The sequence below is a fragment of the Mirounga angustirostris genome, unplaced genomic scaffold (genome assembly GCF_029215605.1).
Source record: "Mirounga angustirostris isolate CCGP_5_RB_7025 unplaced genomic scaffold, mMirAng1.0.hap1 SCAF_1, whole genome shotgun sequence".
NCBI lineage: Eukaryota > Metazoa > Chordata > Mammalia > Carnivora > Phocidae > Mirounga > Mirounga angustirostris.
The window spans coordinates 27,491,053-27,511,074 of NW_026991709.1; the positions used below are offsets into that span (position 1 = coordinate 27,491,053).

At 34.2% G+C, this 20,022-nt stretch overlaps 1 protein-coding gene across 7 annotated transcripts in view; it reads right to left on the minus strand.

The window, feature by feature from the left end:
- USP25 (ubiquitin specific peptidase 25) overlaps positions 1-20,022 on the minus strand; it is a 132,216-nt gene that overhangs the window by 24,953 nt on the left and 87,241 nt on the right. For 6 of the 7 annotated variants that reach the window (XM_045902649.3, XM_045902648.3, XM_064580083.1 and 3 more), the window contains 5 exons: positions 18,044-18,114; positions 17,173-17,401; positions 15,276-15,476; positions 6,787-6,926; positions 1,564-1,677 (listed from right to left, as the gene is read on the minus strand). In XM_045902649.3, the coding sequence (XP_045758605.1) occupies positions 1,564-1,677; positions 6,787-6,926; positions 15,276-15,476; positions 17,173-17,401; positions 18,044-18,114 (755 nt within the window). The remainder of the gene's footprint in view (positions 1-1,563; positions 1,678-6,786; positions 6,927-15,275; positions 15,477-17,172; positions 17,402-18,043; positions 18,115-20,022) is intronic. The other variant, XM_045902650.3, reaches the window with a different exon arrangement.

A 20,022-nucleotide genomic window follows, 5' to 3' on the forward strand; every position in this document is an offset into this window, starting at 1 on the left:
GGCACCTCCCTCTTGACAAACAAATCAAAAAGTGCTGCTCTCTGAGAACCACTTAGAACAAGCAACACTTTTTATTTAAAAAAGTGCTTCTTTAAGGTTTGAGGAGCTCAGCATGAGCTCCATTTTCACCTCCACTTTGGCCTGCTGGCTGGGCTCCCTTGCACAACAGTACAACCTAAACATCTATGAGCTGCAGCCCTGTATCCACATGACTTCAAGTTCCCAGGTACATGCACTGTTAAACCATCACTCCAATTACAAAAACAAAACAAAATGCATCTCTGCCAATAGCATAAGCATTTGCACAAAAGACAGTGTTAAATGATTAATCACAATTCTAAATTTTAAAATGCCAGAAGGCTTACCCTAAAACAAGCACTGAGGTGCTTGGTCAATAAATGAACATTTTTATTAAAAAATGCCAGTTTCCATAATTTTCAAGCAGCAACAATGTACTGCTATTAAATATCAAATACTTAAATATTTCTTTGTTTTCATAACAGCTTATCATTCTTAGCTGTTTGCATTTTAAAATACCTGCAAAATGAAACCACTCAAGGCACTATGAAGTTATTGTATTAGAGCAATCAAGAGATTGCATCCATCACCTCTGATTCACTGAACCTATCACCCAAATTTTGATTATACACTGACAGTCACAATATACCTAACATCTGCTTCAGAAAATTCATCTCACCAGTTCCTATCTCATAAACCAGCTTCTTATTCTCCTTATGGCCCATGTTTTCTTACATTGGCACAGTAATCTTAATGTCTTTGTGACACCTCTGGTTTCGGTGATTAACTCTTATATAATCACTTAATTGTAATTTTGAAATAAGTCTGAAAAAAAATTACTTGGAAAAAACTAATATATATTAAATTCTCATCCATGCCAGTAAAAACTAACAAATGACAGAATTCAAGGTTTTCTAGGGATTACTATTCAAAAACAGCTTTACTGGCCCTCTCTCAAATATAAGAAAGATCCAATGTAAGAGTCTTAAGAAAAAAGTGCAAAAGGACAATAGCACATTTTTATCTGGATTCTCAAGAACAGTGTATAAAGCACTGGAAGGCATTCAATAATGATGAATCGCTCAATTCACATTCACATGGAGGTTGCAGAAGCAAAAATATCCAACATCTATTTGCAATCAGGCTGTAGGATTTTTTGGCAGGAAATAGTAGGCAAAGTATTATAATACATAATTCAAGTAAAACAGGAAAAAATTATTTTTAAATGTTCAAATTTTTTGCTATTTAATTAAACAACCCTTATTATAATCTATCAACCTGAGAATAAACTGATCATGTATCTACATAAAAGAATTAACTCTAGAAACATTATTCTTTTGACAAATTCCATAGCTTTCTACTTAAATTTTCATTTGCAATTCAAAGTTCTGTTAGCAGTTGGTAAGGTAATTCCAGACCATAGGTGGCCAAGCTGTATGTTATGCAGCAATACACACAAATGTGAAGGCGCACGCATGCCCGAAGTACGTGTATTAAATAGCCAAAGATAAGTAGGAATAGTGTAGAGGTCTACAATAAAGGTACCTCGTCATCATAACCCCCCTCCTTTGACTCAATCATGAATTTCCCTACATGGGGAATCGCCACCTCTACAACTTGCTGGTTAGAAGGTGGTTGGCTTGTGGTATTTTCAGGTTTCTGCAGGAAAAAAATTATTAGTATGAACATTAGAAAAGAGAACAATGGAAGTACCAAGTATAAAGGACAGAGATTCCTGAGTCGTTAAAAAATATCTGCACTTGCTTAGTATGAAATGAAACCACCTAAAACCAACATCAGAAGTGAATGCATTAATCAAGTAATAACATAAGACATGTAACTTTCCTTTTACAACTCAACCACTAAATTTTCTTTTTTTTCCCCACTAAGCACTTTGGACACCATATCCTTAAAAATAATAAACACTGGAGTTGCATTTCCTACTGCTGTCTATAAGTTACAGCTGAGGTTTTTATTTTTTTTTTAATTCTAATAATTCCATAAATCCTTTCTTGATAACTCCATCAAAATACACATGACCTCATCTGAACCCATGACAGTTTGCAGGTTTTCTTTCTTATGATTTTACCTTTCTATCCTTTCTAATAAATTAATAGTATATCCAATTTATATCCATACTCTATTGTGTTTAACTCACTCTGTACAGCCTATGAGTCTTGTATGATGTATTGTACAATGAATTTATATATGTGTCTGATGAATTCTTGCTTCTGAAAAAGATGGTGGAAAGTGACATCCCTTTTTAACAATTCAATGAGATTTCTTTCTATTTATCCTTTTCTTTGATAACAAATTCTATGAATTTCCCTACTCCACTAATAGAGTAGAAGCCAGTATGAAATCCAAGAAAGTCTACTCAAAGATACTAATATGGTTCATCCAAAATTGTGTCCAGATTTCACAAAGATCTTATACTACTGAATATATTTATAATTAGCATATTCACTATTTACCTATAAACAAATTTCGCAAGTACTTAGGTGCTTGAAAGCAGCTTGCTTAAGTAATTTCAATTTGCAGCTTTAGTTTTCTGAAGCAAAAGATAAACTTTAGTTTTGACATAAAATTTAAATAAAAGCAATTAAAGGGGTTTTATTTCAATTTGAAATATAAGTAAATTCTGGAGATGAGAACATTTTATGACTTTCCAGAAGTACATACACAAAAAGAGTTTAAACAATAAAACAAAACTAATGGCCAAGACTGACACTGTCCCTTTTAAAAGAAATGCTACTTTTAAACATAACGTATTTAGAAAAGGTTTCCTTATTTTGAGTCCTCAACTTTTCAAGAGGAAATAACCAACCTGCAAGGTTGTTGTGATCACGAGAGATAATATTCAGCTAACCCAATATCTCATATATACTAGCTGTTCTATAATGACAAGTATTACCAGTATTATAATACTGTTATGCTACTTTAAAGTGCTTGTATTTGAATAGAATAACCCAATATTACTAGCATACATACCTAGAGAGATATGCTTATTATCCCATGACAACTAAGTATTTTAAATCCTTCTAGCATATGAAAGAAGAGTAAATGTGTTTGATCCCTATCCACAATAGTGAAATTTGATCAGGTAAATTAGGAGATCTGTCTAGAACTTGTGGTGAAACACTTCTCACAATCAAATCAATCTAAAACAATATTATCTTAAGAAGAGAGAATATAAATTTAAGTAGCAACTGGGAAACTGATCAGTATCAGTATAATGATCCTTATGAAACAATATATGGCCTTTGAAAAAAAACGTTGCACTTAGGAAAAAATAATGTTTAATAAACATTTTCAGTTACCACAGAAGAGTTTCAACAGCATTTAACTGACAAGTTATATGCGTGCAAGTTGAAAAAACAAAGAAACTTTGGGTGAATGTAATAATTCTGTTGTATCATTCATCAAGTTTAGATATCCTAAGGTACCACAAAAATTTTCCGTATACAGACTTTGAGGGCTCATTAAAGTAAAGTACATGTGTATCCATCTTTCTCTATTATTGTCAGGTCCTATATAAACACCTTAACAACAGCTAAACCTGAAAGGAGTTAATAAGTGTTTCAGTTAATAAATGTTCCCAAAATAATTAAAATACAAAGATTTTTATTAATTGCCTGAAATCCATTAAGTGGACTGTTTTAAAAAGTAGTTTTTCATGAAAGGGCAATTAGAAAGCTATGTAACTACAACCACCTCGACCCCCTACCTTTTAATCTAGTAATTCAACTATAGGGAATCTATTCTAAAGAAATAAATTGGAATATGGAGAAAATTTCATTTCTAACAGCCTATTTATAATAATATAAAAGTAGAAGCAAATATACAGTGGGGGAATGGGTACGTAAATAAGAATTTAATCACTCAATGGAATAATACTCAACCATTAAATGTTTTTCACAGAGAATTTTTAACATGGGGAAAATAGTTATGTCACAATGTTAAATGATTAAAGAAGAAAAGGCATATATAAACAAAATTGTATATGCAGAAATACCTCAGCTACCAAAATAAATCCCAAACCTGTACATAAAAATAAGGACGAAAAAAAAAATACCAACATATTACGTGATTAGAGCTTTGAGTAGTGGGACTACACATGATTCTTTCTTGAAGTATACTTTTTTTGTATTTTTCAAATTTTAAAATATTTCATTTAAAATTAAAGACATTCTTCTAAACAGTAAGCTTTTTATACGTTTAGAGACTATCTCTCTATGACTATGCTTCCAGGGAATTCTTAAGCTAAGGTTGGAACTTAATATATTGTAAATTTGTGAAATGGTTTGTATTTAAGTAACAAAAGGAAACTAACAGCTGCTTAGTACCTGTACGACATGCTCAGTACCTTCAAAAAAATAATCTTAATCTCCCAATGGTCTCCATTTTATGTAAAAGCAAACCAATGTTTAGAAAAATTAAGCACCTTATTCAAGTTTGCATAGCTAGTGAGAAATAAAACCAGTATTAAAAAACCCAAGACTATCTAATCCCAAAGTCTGAACACTCTTTTCATGCATACGATTTAGTTTCTAAGGTGTATCTTTAAGTGAGAAAAACCAGTATGTGGTTATGATCCTAAGCAACTACTCAGGAGACCACGAACAGGCTGCTTCAGATAGCCACGATTAACATATTCTTAGACATGCTGCAGGATTTATACAACTCGGGCCAACTGTTGGTGCTACTCCAGCAGATATGCCAAATGGAAAAATATTTATGCTAGCTATCTATCATATTCTCTCAATGTCATCCTCCTTTCTCAAATAAAGGTGAAGCAGTAGATTGTAGGCTTATAAAATGATACTCATATTATATATATAATATATATTAGTTATATATATTATCATACATAAATATATTATTATATATAAAAATACGTTTAAGTGATGGTTTATGCAAATTTAGGTTATACATGATTAGCCAAACTAAAAAAATCATGTTTCTATATTAAGCTAAATAATACCTTTGGCTTTCTGATTACAGTTAAAATGATGATACTTATTAACCATAAGGTAGGCTTTAACAAATAAAATTCCTAATTAGCAAAGGGCCAAGCAAATTACATTTTTAGATCAGGGAAAAATATTTCTCCCTTGTATCTACTTCTCTGCCCTTTGTACCTCCCTAGGTTTTCCTCTTCTACCACACCCCAAGAACTTAGACATCTCAGATCCATTACAAGAAGCATTTTCTAGGAATGCTTTAGAGTTGAATTAGCAGGGGTTCATCTCAAGCTCATTAGAATCTCCAGGACATTTGCAAAATTTGGAATAATCAAAAAAAAAAACCCTATATTAAAACATCTTTTATAGTAAAATGATAATAATCAAAATTTTTCACATAGGAAGTGAAATAAAAAAGTGATTTCTGATTATTTCATTCATCAAAACATAACAGAATACCTCATTAACTGAACATTTTGGTTAATCAAGGTCCTATCACATTAAAGACCTTATTGCAATTAGCAGGTTATTGTTGAGATTAAGTTCACTAAGTAGAAAACTGTGTTGAAAAACTGTATGTCCTGGGGGCCTGGGTGGCTCAGTAGTTAAGCATCTTTGGCTCAGGTCATGATCCTAGGGTGCTGGGTGGAGTCCTGTATGGGGCTCCCTGCTCCACAGGGACTCTGCTTCTCCCTCTGCCCCTGCTCCCACTCGTTCTCTCAATCTCTCTCTCTCTCAAATAAATAAATAAATTTTAAAAAAAGAAAAAGAAAAACTGAATGTCCTGTTCCCTTTAGTTCTCTAGGATGGTAGTCTTCAAATACTAAAATTAACCATCAAGAAACCTGCATTACAGCGGCTTGTGTTCACTAATAAAAAAATAACTACAGCAACTGAATGTTTTTGTAGTATGAAATTTGTGAAATAACATCTCTCAGAAGGTCATATGCACTGAAAACACAGTACAATACCAATGTACTCAATTTATTGCTATAAAAAGACACAATTGAGAGCTACAACACAGGTGGGTTATAATGACAATTCTGTTTGGACACTCTACTGAAATATGCATAAAACACTTTGCAAGATCACATTTATCCTGCTAATAATACTTGAACCTAGAATTTCTAGTATTTTACTTTTAAACATATTCCATGGAACAATGAAAATTATTACCTTATATTTCCAACTATTCCAATGTAATAAGACTAAAGATAGAGGGAAGGGGTGAGGGAAAAAGAAATAATGCTAAATTTTATACTTCTCTTTTTAAGTTCCAAATCAAATGATCACTTTAGTCTATGATTATGATTCTTCCTCATTCTCTAACAGGAAGACCGAAATTTATTTTTAAAAAGAAGCATTTAGGGGCACCTGGGTGGCTCAGTCAGTTAAGCAGCCAACTCGTGATTTTGGCTCACATCATGATCCCAAAACCCTGGGATTGAGTCCTAAATGAGATTCTGCACTCAGCATGGAGTCTGCTTGAGGATTCTCTCTCTCTCTCTTTCCCTCTGCCCCTCCTGCTGCTTGGGCACTCATGCTCTCTCTCTCAAAAAAAAAAATTAAAAAAAATTAAAAAAAAATCAGTAAATCTTTTTAAAAAAAAAGCATCTTTAAAAAGATTACAGCTGAGGAAGCTACAGCCTGGGGGTTAGGTAACACCCACAGTCCCTGATGATGTTAATGGGAGCGTTGGCCCTTGGCCCTGCCTCTCCTGACTCCCATGTAGCTACTCTCCATTACACTGCTGGAAACGTCATGAAGATGTCTATGTTCAGAGAGCTAAAAGAAAAGTTCTTACCGACTGCAAAACTGTTTCAGGACTTTTATCTTCATGTTCATGTGATGCCTTGGTAATTATTCGAATAGTTTCTTCTTTCAAGTGCTTTGAGAAATCACTTCTTGATGGCTGCTCTAGATATTCTGGTTCTCCTGCTTGTGCTTCATAAGAAAAGAATCATTTGTGTATCTAATACCAATCACAGAGAGCTATCTAAAGATGAATCTGTTATTTAATTCTAATTCAAATTATAGAGTAACCAATTTTACTTTTATTTAATATACCACTCAACATAGAGCACCAACCCCAGAATTTAACCCCCCCCCAAAAAAAATCAGGTTCAAGAGTAGTCAATTACTGAAAAAAATACTCATTGTCTCATAGTCTATGATGAGAAATTCATAGCAAATTTTTATGTCATGATAAATACTAAAATCTCATTTTGGAAGAGCGTCAGCATTCTACCAAAAAAGAAGAAAAAAAAAGGAGTCTTTCTAGCTCCTCATCAAGTTAGAGTTTCCACAGAGAAGACAGCAGCTGTTTCTCTGGCCACAAATCCTTTTCCACACCTCCCTGACCAAACCTAACCCTGAATGAACCCAACCTTCTATCTTTTCTGAACCTGCCCTGGTAATTGAGTGTTGTCAGAGGAAAAACAATTACAACCTGGCAAACTGATACTAATATAAATTCAAGACTTCAAATACCACCCTTGCAAAGAACTCTCAAAGTTTTATCTATCATCTAGGCTCTGAGCTCCAGACCCATCGATGCAACAATGTACTCTGAACATCCCACTAGATACTTTATAGACAACCCCAAATGCTTTATGTAAGTGGGCCTCCGCCTCTCTCTCTAACATAACTTTGTATCCTGTGCTCTATGCTCTTTTTCAGGTTATCTAATACATAAAAAAGAGATTTTTCCTTTCAACCTTCAGATCTTTCCACATTTTCTTCCCTCTGCCTATATATTCAACCCACTCTCAGTCTCCCATCTAAGAACTTCTATGTCTTTTTGTTTAAATACCACTTCCTTACGAAAGTATTCCCGATTATACCAATTTTAGAGCAGGGTTTCTCAGCTTCTTGGCACTACTGACATTTTGGTTCATTTTGATTCCTTGGTGTGGAGTGGTCCTGTGCTCTACCCCCTAGATGCAAGTGGTACTGTCCTTTCAGGTATGACAACCAGAAATGTCTTCAGGTTGTCAAATGTCCTCTGGGGGGCAAAATCACTCTCAAATGAGAACCACTGCTCTAAAGTAACTTATTCTTTCTTTTAGCACTTTACCACAATTATGACTTAATTACTATTATATTTGTTTCAAGCCCATATTCCCTGCTAGACTAAGAATCTCAAGAGTAGGGATGCTATCTCCTTTTTGTATTGCTATTTCTTCGACACCTAGCATACAATAAGCACACAATAACTTAATGGAACAAATGAGTTAATAAGTAATGGATATAAGGAATAATAAAGTACACTAAAATGTTCTACAGTGTTACTGGGATTGGTTAAATGAGCCCCTCCAAACCAACTGGCTTGACACAACAGGGCTATTGCCATCCTTTCGATATCTGATTTAAAAAAAAAAAAAAAAAAACTCTCACAGTGAAATATTATTCAGTAAGAAATACTATAATTTCAACATATATGCATGGGAATACATCCATCCAATAAATTTTAATTAAGTATTTAACTATGTGCCAGGCAATAGACTAGACAATGGGACTCCCAGTATGAACAAAGCAGCCAGTCTCTCACCCCATGAAGTTTAGAGTCAATCATGGAGAATGTCATTAATCAAAGAATCACACATGTGAATTGTGACAATATTATAATAATACATGCTAGGAATAAAATGGGGGAGCGATAACTTAAATTATGGAATATGAGATAAACTGACTTTTTAGCTGAAGGATGAGGGGTTGATCATCCCTGATGGAAAGATGATCTGAAAGAAGGGCAGTGTGGCTGGACTTCAGTGTAAGAGGAGAGATACAGCAAGAGAGGACAGGGGCAAAATCAAAGGGCCTTTGAGTCTAATTAAAAGTTTTGAGGATAAATATAATGGCAATATGACAAGTTGTTTTTCTTTTTTTAAGATTTTATTCATTTATTTGAGACAGAGAGAGAGAGAGCACAAGCAGGGAGGAGGGTCAGAGGGAGATGGAGAAGCAGACTCTGCTGAGCAGGGAGCCGGATGCGGGGCTCGATCCCAGGACCCTGAGGTCATGACCTGAGCCGAAGGCAGACACTCAACTGACTGAGCCATCCAGGTGCCTGCAATGTGGCAAGTTTAAAAAAAAAAAAAATTATTATGGCTCCAGTGTGAAGAATGGATTAGAGAGGAAAATAAAACTAGAGGTCAGTGAAAGTACTAGAAGGTACCAGAGCAATATGAGCAAGAGATGGTGGTGCTTTTGGACAACAGAGGCAGCAAGAGAGGTAGAGAGAACTGGTAAGATTGAAGATGTATTTTGGACACAAAGGTTTGGAGGCTGATGTGAAGATGATTAAGTTTTTTGGCATGAGTAACTAGGATGATGGAGGTAAAATTTACTATGACAAGGAAAACTAGAGGAAGGAATGCTTACAGTGTGTATGACAGGAGGGAAGTTTAAAGAAGTCAATGCCCTCATTTCTGTATTTCCTGACTTTGTACTGCAATGTTCTTTCAGTGCCCTGTATGGATGGATAAGGTAAAGAAAATTTTAGATTATACCTCCAGCTGATAGGAGGATGTGAACTTAATGCAATGAGGGCCAAGAAATCCATCTGGTCTGGCACTGGTCTAACACACTGAAACATGGATAGTCTATGTAAAATAAGTCCTTAGGAACAAAAGTAATTTTATCTGATCAACACAGTAAAATATATCTTAGATCCCCAGGGTCAAGATTCCCTTCCACATAGGGATTTGAGTCCAAAAAACTTATGAGTAATGTTGAATAATCTTGCCTAAATGTCATACAACAGAACTATTTCTTCTAGTTTTCCTTGTGTATGTATCTTCCAGGGAACTGACATTTGAGTGGTGCTGTACAGTCACTAGGGGAACCTATGAGGATTTAACATCTGGGAGTTTGGAAACAAAAACCCAAACTTCATGCAGCATGTTTATTGAGCCTGCGCCATTTATATTAGTAATGAAGAAAACTGACATAAAATTCACTCACTTTAAGAACCCCCAGTAAAATCAGATAATTATATACTAATTGGTCCCTCAGCTTAAAATATTGTTCAGGCTTCAATTTGGAATACGGCTGGTGATTACCAATATTCTACAGACGTATATAATATCCCTGTATCTAAAGTGTCTCTTACATCACTTATTCGTCCTATGGGTACTTCACTGAGATTTGTAAATGGTTATCCTCCACGTAAGAGATTTTCCAGCCATGCTCTAGTTCATGATGTAGAGGCTTCATTCACCTATTTGGCCATTAAAGAAGACCCCAACATTCTACGAGTACTCTGAACCTGCTCCTTTGGTCCACCTTCACAGTGAGTAAGGGATTGGGAGGGCTTGGGAGTGTTCTACTTATGTATATTTCCTGTTTATGCTCTTCAACATTTTACGGGGAGAGTTAACTCGATAACCAATTGGCTTTCTGTTACAGCATAAGAATCTTTTTTTTCTTTTTGTTAAAATTTAAATTCAATTAGCCAACATATAGTACATCATTAGTTTCAGATGTAAAGCTCAATCATTCATCAGTTGTGTATAACACCCAGTGCTCATCACATCACATGCCCCCCCCCCCTTTTTAAGATTTTATTTATTTGACAGAGAGAGAGAGAGGAGCACAAACAGGGGGAGCAGCAGAGGGAGAGGGAGAAGCAGGCTCTCCGCTGAGCAGGGAGCACGATGCAAGGCTCGATCCCTGGACCCTGGAACCATGACCTGAGCCGAACGCAGACGCTTAACCTACTGAGCCACCCAGGCGCCCCTCACGTGCCCTCCTTAATGTCCATCACCCAGTTACCCTATCCCCACACCCAAGATCTTAAATCTACTATTAAAAAAAAAAAAGGAGCAACATCTCCTCTTTCAGAAATATTTAATACCTTGCCTTATTGAGGAGTCTTACTTATTACATTCACATTTAGAAGACTATTTAAAGAAGATTACTTCAGGGCGCCTGGGTGGCTCAGTTGGTTAAGCGACTGCCTTCGGCTCAGGTCATGATCCTGGAGTCCCTGGATCAAGTCCCGCATCAGGCTCCCTGCTCGGCAGGGAGTCTGCTTCTCCCTCTGGCCCTCCCCACTCTCATGTACTCTCTCTCATCCTCTCTCTCTCAAATAAATAAATAAAATCTTAAAAAAAAAAAAAAAAAGATTACTTCAAAGATATGCAGAACATTCACTTCTAGAAATGTATTTAAAATCAACAATTCCCCAAAAGCAGCCTATAAAGAGCCATGGTAGGCTGGCTGCGTAGAATCACGAGAGAAACTTTTAAGACTTCAATTTCCTGGGTACCACCACAAACAATTGTGGGAATGTGGCGGGGGGGGTGGAGGCTTAGGAACCAGAGTTAAACCTAAAATTTACCTAGGACAGAGCTACATCTGTACCACACATTTTTAGCCTGCTTCTCTAATGTATCATTATTTTGGCTAGACTTTTAAAATGTCCCATACAATGAGGATCACTTAAAGGAAACTCATTATTGGAATCTCCATAGGAAATGAATTCAATTCAGAAAACATTCAAGGGTCATCTACTATATGTCATTTATTATGTTAGATTCTGAAGATATAAATAAGAACATCACTCAGTCCCTGCTTTAAAGGAACCTGAGAATATTGATGATATTATTCATTCTACCAGGTCTTACTCTCAGAAACCAGCTGTACTTTCCTGGAATATCAGCTTGTTTTTAACGTGTAGACAGTATCTGTAGAGAAGTTCCAGAGCCAATTCTGCAAGCCCCCTCTAGGTAAATTTATGAAATCTTATGGAATGCATTCCATACCAATATTAACCTGTTTACCTTATTTTTTCTACCTTTTCAAAAAAAATCGGATATGCTACACAGGTTATGACGACTTCAACAGTTTTTCCAGAAACAATAGTGTACTGCATGTTAACTAACTAAAATTTAAATGAAAAAAAAGATAGTTTTTAGGGGTGCCTGGGTGGTGCAGTTGGTTAAGCAAGTCTGCTTGAGATTCTCTCCCCCTCACCCTCCTCCCCTCCCACTCGTGCTCTCTCAAATAAATAAATCTTTAAAAAAGTTTTTGAATAAGACAGGAGAAACACAAGTAAAAGTGCAAAGCTCTTCTCTCCTTCTGAATAATTTCTCTGTTTTATAAATATAGCTTGGAGCCATACTGTTTAACCAGAGGTATATCTCAGAATTATCTGAGGACCTTTTTAAAAATATATATTCTGGACCCTTCCTTCAGAGGTTCTGATCCCAGTTAAGTCTTAGGTGATCTTACTTAGGTGGAGTGTGCTGTTTATACTCACAAAAAAATTCCCCAGGTATAGACCGGATACACCGTAGTAAAGAACTATTGAATAGATCTCTAAACATAAGTGTTCAGGTAAGTTTTTCTTTGCAGTAAGTACGTGTAAGGAGGTAGCATGAAAAGAACCAAATAATTTTTGGTTCCATCATTTATTACTTAGTTTCAGTAAAACAAGGAATGGTACTAGAGAAGTGAGTTCTATGGATTTCTTGGTCACATGTAAGCAGAAGTGGAACAAATACTCATTTAATTAATACTATATAAACCAATATTCTTATTTGGAATATCACTCAGTAGAAACTGACTTTAATAGTTCTCATGTTATAGCTTTATTGAGAAGATTTTTGAGGAAAGAAAAATCACTCTGATGAATTTTATGAACAAGATTTCCTCATATTACTTCCACTAGTCACTCGTAATTCTAGTGCACACCTGAGAGATTTAAATATAGGTTCTCTTTAATATGCTGAAAATATTATACCAAATTGAGCAAATTACTCTGGAAACTGTGAAGAGAAGTAAGATGACACGGGCATTAAAGTAAACTTTCTCTACTAATGATTGGGGAGATAAGTGGTTCCAATAAACATTAATGAGTTCCCTTATACAACTGTGGTATGTTAAATTGCCCTGCAAGAGAGGATGGACTTCTTAATAGGATATATAAAATAATACAGTAGTAGAAACCAATCTTTTAAACAATAATCTCACTCCCCAAATTTATAGACTTAGCACATTCTATTCCTACAAACTCAAAGTGTATGCTTCTAGCAATTCTATAGGTGACACAATGTTTCCGATTCAGGCAGTTATTGCCACTACTTTCTAAAAACCCAGCCTGGAAGATAATTATCATAATAGTTATATATGAACTGACCATTTCTGTCTCTTTATTTTTTAGTTATTCTGATTCCTCTCAGAAATACATCTCCATCCTCAAGTACTTTTTTTAAATACTAAAAAGAAAGACATGAAAATATATGCCTAATACCTACTCCTGGTTTTTTTTAAATTACAAAACAGCATTTACAGTATATGGTAGGAAGTATTAATCAGGATAAAGGGTATGGGGCATATAGATGTGGCCTTTTATACAGAGAGAATATAAGATAACAAATGCAAATGGGAGGGCAAAGTTGTCTAGTCCTCTCAGACAGGAATATTAATGGGGAATATGTATTAGTTTGAAAGGAAATAAAATGTGTTAAGTCTGTAAATTTAGTCTTGTGAAAGACAAGATGAAAAGAAGGAGACCGCACAGCACTTAATATTTTGTTGCCACAAAATGTAAGTGAGCCAAAAACAGAGTTGGAGCCTAACCAATGAATGCAGGATTCACCTTCATCTGAGTGCTTAGGTACCACTATCACTTATGCCAATTAGGCAGCCATGTTCTCCCACTAGTAAGGTAAGAACAGACACATGCAAATGGTGTGCATAAAAGTTAGTGGAAGTATAACAAAGCAGCTCCATTGGGGTAAGTTCTCGGGATCGGTTTGAGGAGGATATGTACCAAAGACAAGGAATGAAATCACAAAGGGATGGAATTGGCTCAAAAATGAAAAGAATTATAATGTACATACTGTGATTTGAGCACAAAAATCTCTTGATATCTACTGAGTCATTTCTTATGGAAGCAGACAAAGTCACTGTAAAGAAACTGCATTACTGTGAAACCACAGACCTTCATGTAGTCTACAAGGTAGCTCTTAATGTATGGAAAGAAATACAGTCGTGCATCATGGTAGAGCTTACCACACTACAATGGTGGTATTCAGATATACTATATTGCATTTGAGGATCATAATATTGGTATCTTTGTTGGTATAATACCATTATCTTGGTCTTTTAAAAATTCTGAATCAATGCCTGTTAACATCAAGATCAAGGACTCAACTAATCAATTTATATGAAAACAAGTTAACAAGTCTGGACAGATCTGTGTGTGCCTGCTTTACTCACAATACCATATTGTGGTACTGTACATCTTCCACTGAGAGAATAATTTCTTCTAAAGTTCAAATGATAATGCTAAAATTCACCAAAGTAGTTACTGCTGTATGGGAACTGGTCTGTAAAAGATGAAATTAAGCAAACACCTAAAATGCTTTTTTTTTTTTCTTTCTAAAATGGTTTCTTAAAAAATAAAAGACAAAACACACAGATGTTGCATAAAAAGGACATTCAAAAAGATCCACTCAGAGTTATGAAACAGAGAAATGAGTTTGCAAAAATATCTGTATTTATCTCTTCCCACTCCTCCAACTACTACAGAGAAATAGCACTTTTTCACAGTAGAAAATATGTTGCCCTAAAATATATGAACAACTCTGTGATGATGAAAGTAATCTTCAAAAAAAAAAAAAAAATCGGAAGACATTTTATTTTCAATTTTGCTAGAACATGTTTATTCTTGTACTGTTTACTCTGAACATTTTATTGATTTCATCAGCTAATAACTTTAGAATATTTTTAAATATTAAATACTTAGTTTCAGCTAAATTTTTTAATTTTAAAAATTCTGATAAAATCAAATAACTGCTCTATAACAACAGCATAATTACACAAAATATTACATAAAGTATTATACAAAATATATACAGATATACCAATAATGCTATTTTGCTCAAATGGGAAATTACTAAAGTAAAGTAAAAAGTTCACTCTCTCAATAGCTTTGGTGAAAAGGTTTGGATTACTTGCTGGTTTTCATGGCTTTTCTAAGCTTCTGGCCAAGAAGGGTCAGACCCAATCAAAATGGGCAGGATGGATAGAGAAAGAGCAGAATCATCTCATTTAACTTGAAAAAGGTATATATGAATACAGCAGTGCCTGTCAAAGGGGTAAACTAAATTGTTATCAGTGGCAACTCAGAGGAGTGATGGAATTTCAGATGATTTTTACTGTCTTCTTCATACTTTGACATAATTAAACTTCTTTTTTAAATGAGCATATCTTATTTTTATAATAAAGTATCAATAATAAATATATTGATAATAAAATACAATTTAATCAAAAGGTACTAACCTGTTGTTACAGAAGACTCTGACTCCCTCAATTTCTGAGATGCTAAAAGTTTTTCCTGCAAAGCTTTCTGGGCAAGTTGCGCATCCCATTCTTCTAGTTCTTTTTCAAATCGCTGGTTGTCTTCCTCAACAAAATCTCTTAAATCCGGTGGTAATGTTTCTATTCCAACAAGAGCCTGCCCAGTTTCTTTATTTAACTCCTCTGCAAATCATATTTCAAAAACTAATATAAAATTAAGAATTAAAGGAAAAATGCAAAGCTCAAAACAGGATGCATTTCAAATGGGATTTAAAGCATGAATTATTACCATTTAACAAATCAATATTAAAAATTAAAAGAAAACTCAAACAAATGCTTAGATAAGCAATGATGCAAATATTTGATAATCTATTATAGGAAATGTTCTCAGCTTTTTTTTTTAATCTCTAGATTAAGAGTAAAAAAAAAACGGAACAGGATATAAAGCCAAAATCATTTGCTACTCAAATATTGACATAGTACTGCATTTTTGATTTTAATAAAATACTAGATGTTTGATTATTCATAAAATAAAAATCACAAAATGAGATAACTCATAACCTTATTAAACTCAAAACAGAACTAAAATTCTTTTTCATCCAAAGCAGTTAAGCACAGCAATATACTTACAGGCAATTTGAAAACTAATCAATATAGCAAGATTTTCAAAAACGTTACAGAAGTGGTATTTAAGAGAGTTACTGAACTTCTGCACACATACAAAATACACTGTAGCTTTCCATCATAAGTGGACCACCTAGCTAGTGTTGCTGAATGGTTAAACACAAAAGGAAAGTTGATTTTTATCAGTTTGAACAAAACTTTATTAAGTACTTTCTACATGCAAAGCCTGTATTAGAATATAAGAAATAAAATGATTAAGACATAGTATGACATGGTCCCTGGCTTTGAGAAGGTTAGAGTGAAGTGGAAAAGACAAGTTGACATACAATTCCAACACACATAAGTGCCCCATAGAGGTATGCTATGAGAACACAAGGAGAGGTATTTTCTGGTAGAAGTAAAAAAAAAACCTTGGCAGAGCAGATGACACCTGAATTGAATCTTGACAGATGAGCAGAAATTAGACAAAAGAAGAAAGAAAAAAGAACATTCCCTCCAAAAAATAAAAAACATAAAAACTAAAGTTATAAATGTGTGAAATCATTTGGTGTGAAGAGAATACAACAAGCAGTTCAAATATCAGTAAAGTATATATAGTTTGAAATGGACAACATTTATAAACGAAGCTTGAAAGACAGAGGCCAGAAAATGGAGGCCTATATATTAGGTTAAGGAGCTTAAATATGAGTCAGTGCATGATGTGGTCCTTAAAGGGATTTTGGCGAGGAGAAATAGGTCAGATTTGCATTTTTTAAATTTTTTAAATTTTTATTATGTTAATCACCATACATTACATCATTAGGGTCAGATTTGCATTTTATAATAGTTACTAAATAGTTAACTTTGAATACAAAATAATATTTCAATTGTCAGCCCTGATTACATTACTCTTCAATTCCAGTTTCTCACTTAGAATAAGCTAACCGCATTTCCTAATCATAACCATCACCCTCTGAGTCAATTACACTTAAATAATCACACCAGAGACCAGAGTCACATAAAAGACCTACTTATTTGGGTGCCTGGGTGGCTCAGTTGGTTGGGCGACTGCCTTTGGCTCAGGTCATGATCCTGGAGTCCCGGGATCGAGTCCCGCATCGGGCTCCCTGCTCAGCAGGGAGTCTGCTTCTCCCTCTGACCCTCCCCGCTCTGATGTGCGCTCTCTCTCTCTCAAATAAATAAATAAAATCTTTAAAAAAAAAAAAGACCTACTTATTTAAAAATATAGACTACCCTATATATTTCATGTGCTTACCTTTTATTAAGAATTGTGCCTTATCATTTATGTACATTAAACAGTATGCACTGGCATTTCTATAACCACCAAAAGAGTCCCTCACTAGCTCTTCCCATGATGATTTTGTCACAGCAATATCATTGTACTTCATCCACCTGTTTTCACGATGATCAAAAATATATGCCCAGTAGTGCCCGGCATTAGCTTGGCCTTCATGAACTAAAACAGCATGTAAGCGATAAGGAACCTAAATATGAAAACAGAAGAGTTAAGCCACAGTTAAGCAGTCTATTAATACCACATTCCATGAAACCCATAAACTATCTGATTGAAGAACACCATAGAAAACTGGCTGTGATTAAAATTTTGAAAAAAATACACTATGAAATAAAAAGGGGGGAGATAAATAAGTTAATGACATGTAAAGCAGGTGTATAAATAGGATATTTTTGAAACTTTGAAAATTTCTTTCAAATGAACTTATGATGAATATTTTATATATAGTATGATTCGTCCAAACCTTCACAATTATAACTTGATGACTGAATTAGCAATATGGCCTACATAATGTATACCGAAAGTTAAAATGTAACTGAGCCCTGTACTTCTCCCCCAAATCTTAACATCCTTAAATAACCATATAATTTCTCCCATAGGACTTTCTGTAAACACTAAGACCTTCTGAAAATTTTGCTAAGTTTTACTGTAAAATAATAAAAAAAGTAAACAATAAATATACTATGAGAATACAACTCGATGTTAATATGGAATCTTTAAGATCAGCAATTTTATAAAAAACATTAAGAAAAATTAGCTTAAGAATTAGGTTAATCATACAAATAAAAATATGTAATTTTGGCAATACTTACCAACTTAAAATTTAACTTACTTGGATCATAGATTTGTCAGAGTACATTAGTTCAATTGTTCGATGGATTCTGGATATGCTTTCCTGCAAATCTAAGGATAGAAGATGTGATTTAAAATGATTAACATCAAGTACGTCTCTACGAAACATAAGATAGTAACTAATGGTTTTCCTACCAATATGTTAGAGGAATAAGGAAAAATTCCTAAAATTGTTCATAGAAATACTACTATTTGGAGTCTGTATAAAACGAAATATAGTTCTCCTTAATAAAAGATATAGCACAAGTGCATAATTAAAAACCAAAACAAATATGATTCACTTAGAAAATGTGCCGAGCCTATAAAAGTGAACTTTATTCAAATCTATAAAGGAAAAGTGTCAATAGAAATGGAACATAAAGCCCCTTACATATTTATTTAAAACAGGAAAACTATGGAATGAAATAAAATAACTTTGCCACAAACCTTCTATATACATATATGTCATTCAATAAAAATCTACCACAATCACCAATGGAAACAATGTTGAAACTGCCATTACTTATTACTTCTACTTCCAGTAGAAATCCATTCTACAAAATTATTCACAGCTATATTGCACATAACAATAAAAAAATTAGAGACAACCTAAAGATCTATTAATGGGGAAATGGTTAAATTATAGTATAACCTATACTACGAAAAGCCACTGAAAAGAATTGGGAAGAAACCATGAAAGACTACGGAAAAATACTAGTAACTTCAGAGTGGGGAAAGACCTTTTTCTGAGCCTGACAGAAAATCCAGTAACCATAAAGGAAAAGATAAGATTCTCTCCCCAAACTGAAGAAAATTTACATTATAAAAACAAAACAAAACCAACACCAAAAAAAGTCAAATGATAAAGACAATTAAGAAAATAGTATCTACAGCAAACACTATAGGCAACAGGTTAATATCCATAATATCAAAGTTTCTATTGAGCATTAGAAGATAAATGGTTCGATATAAAAAATGGGTGAATGCCACAAGAAATTTATAGAAAAAGAGAATTTCACTCAAAATTAAGGAAATGCAAATTAAGATACTAACATACCATTTTTTTCAATGTTCAGGCTACCACAATTTAAAAAGTACCCAAGGCTAAGGAAGATGTTGGGAGTCAGGCTCTTCCACATAGTGGGAATAAAAACTGGTTCAATGTCTTGGGAAGGAAAATTTTAAAACAGTTTAATTTAAAATATATACACTTTGGACCAGAAATGACACTTCTAAGAATATATCCTACTCACAAAGTGTGTCAATATATATGTAGAAGGTCAGCACTACTTGTAGTATCAATATAGAAATTAAATAAAGTACATCTTACTCAGATGTAGAATGTAATTATTATTATTATACAATAGTTGAAAAAACAATGTTAACAGGTAATAACAGGGATAAAAGAGAAGAAACAAATATTCCAAGGAAAATCTTACCCAATCCATTGTATTACTATGGTCCAAAGTATTAGGTATTAAGGTTCCTACCCTTATCGGATGAATGTCTCTCAAGTTCCTCAAACTTAAATTTTCCTCAAACTTAAAATGGCCAAAAGTGGACTCATCTTAATCCTACTTCCTCCCCTGAGGTGGGGACCTGCTTACCCACCAGTCTGCCCTTTTCCAAAGTACATTCCATCTCTCTATTCATACCAGCATGAGGAACTAAGGGAATAGTCCCTAATTCCTCCCTTTCTCTCTCACCTCTTGTCAATGATCTACCTTTGTCAGTTTTCTCCAAAGAGTAGATCATATCCGTTCCTTTCCTTCCTCAATGCCACTACCTTGGTGTCAAAAGCTTCCTAGCTTCCACCCTTCAGAATGTAATCTTATAAAAACAAACACAATCTGCCAAGTCCAGTAAAAAATTATTTAATACCTAGTACAGTGTTCAGGAAACACAGTGTGCTCAATAAATGTTTACTAATGAATTCAAACGTAAAAATATTCCCTTATATATGAAAAATACTAAGGGAAA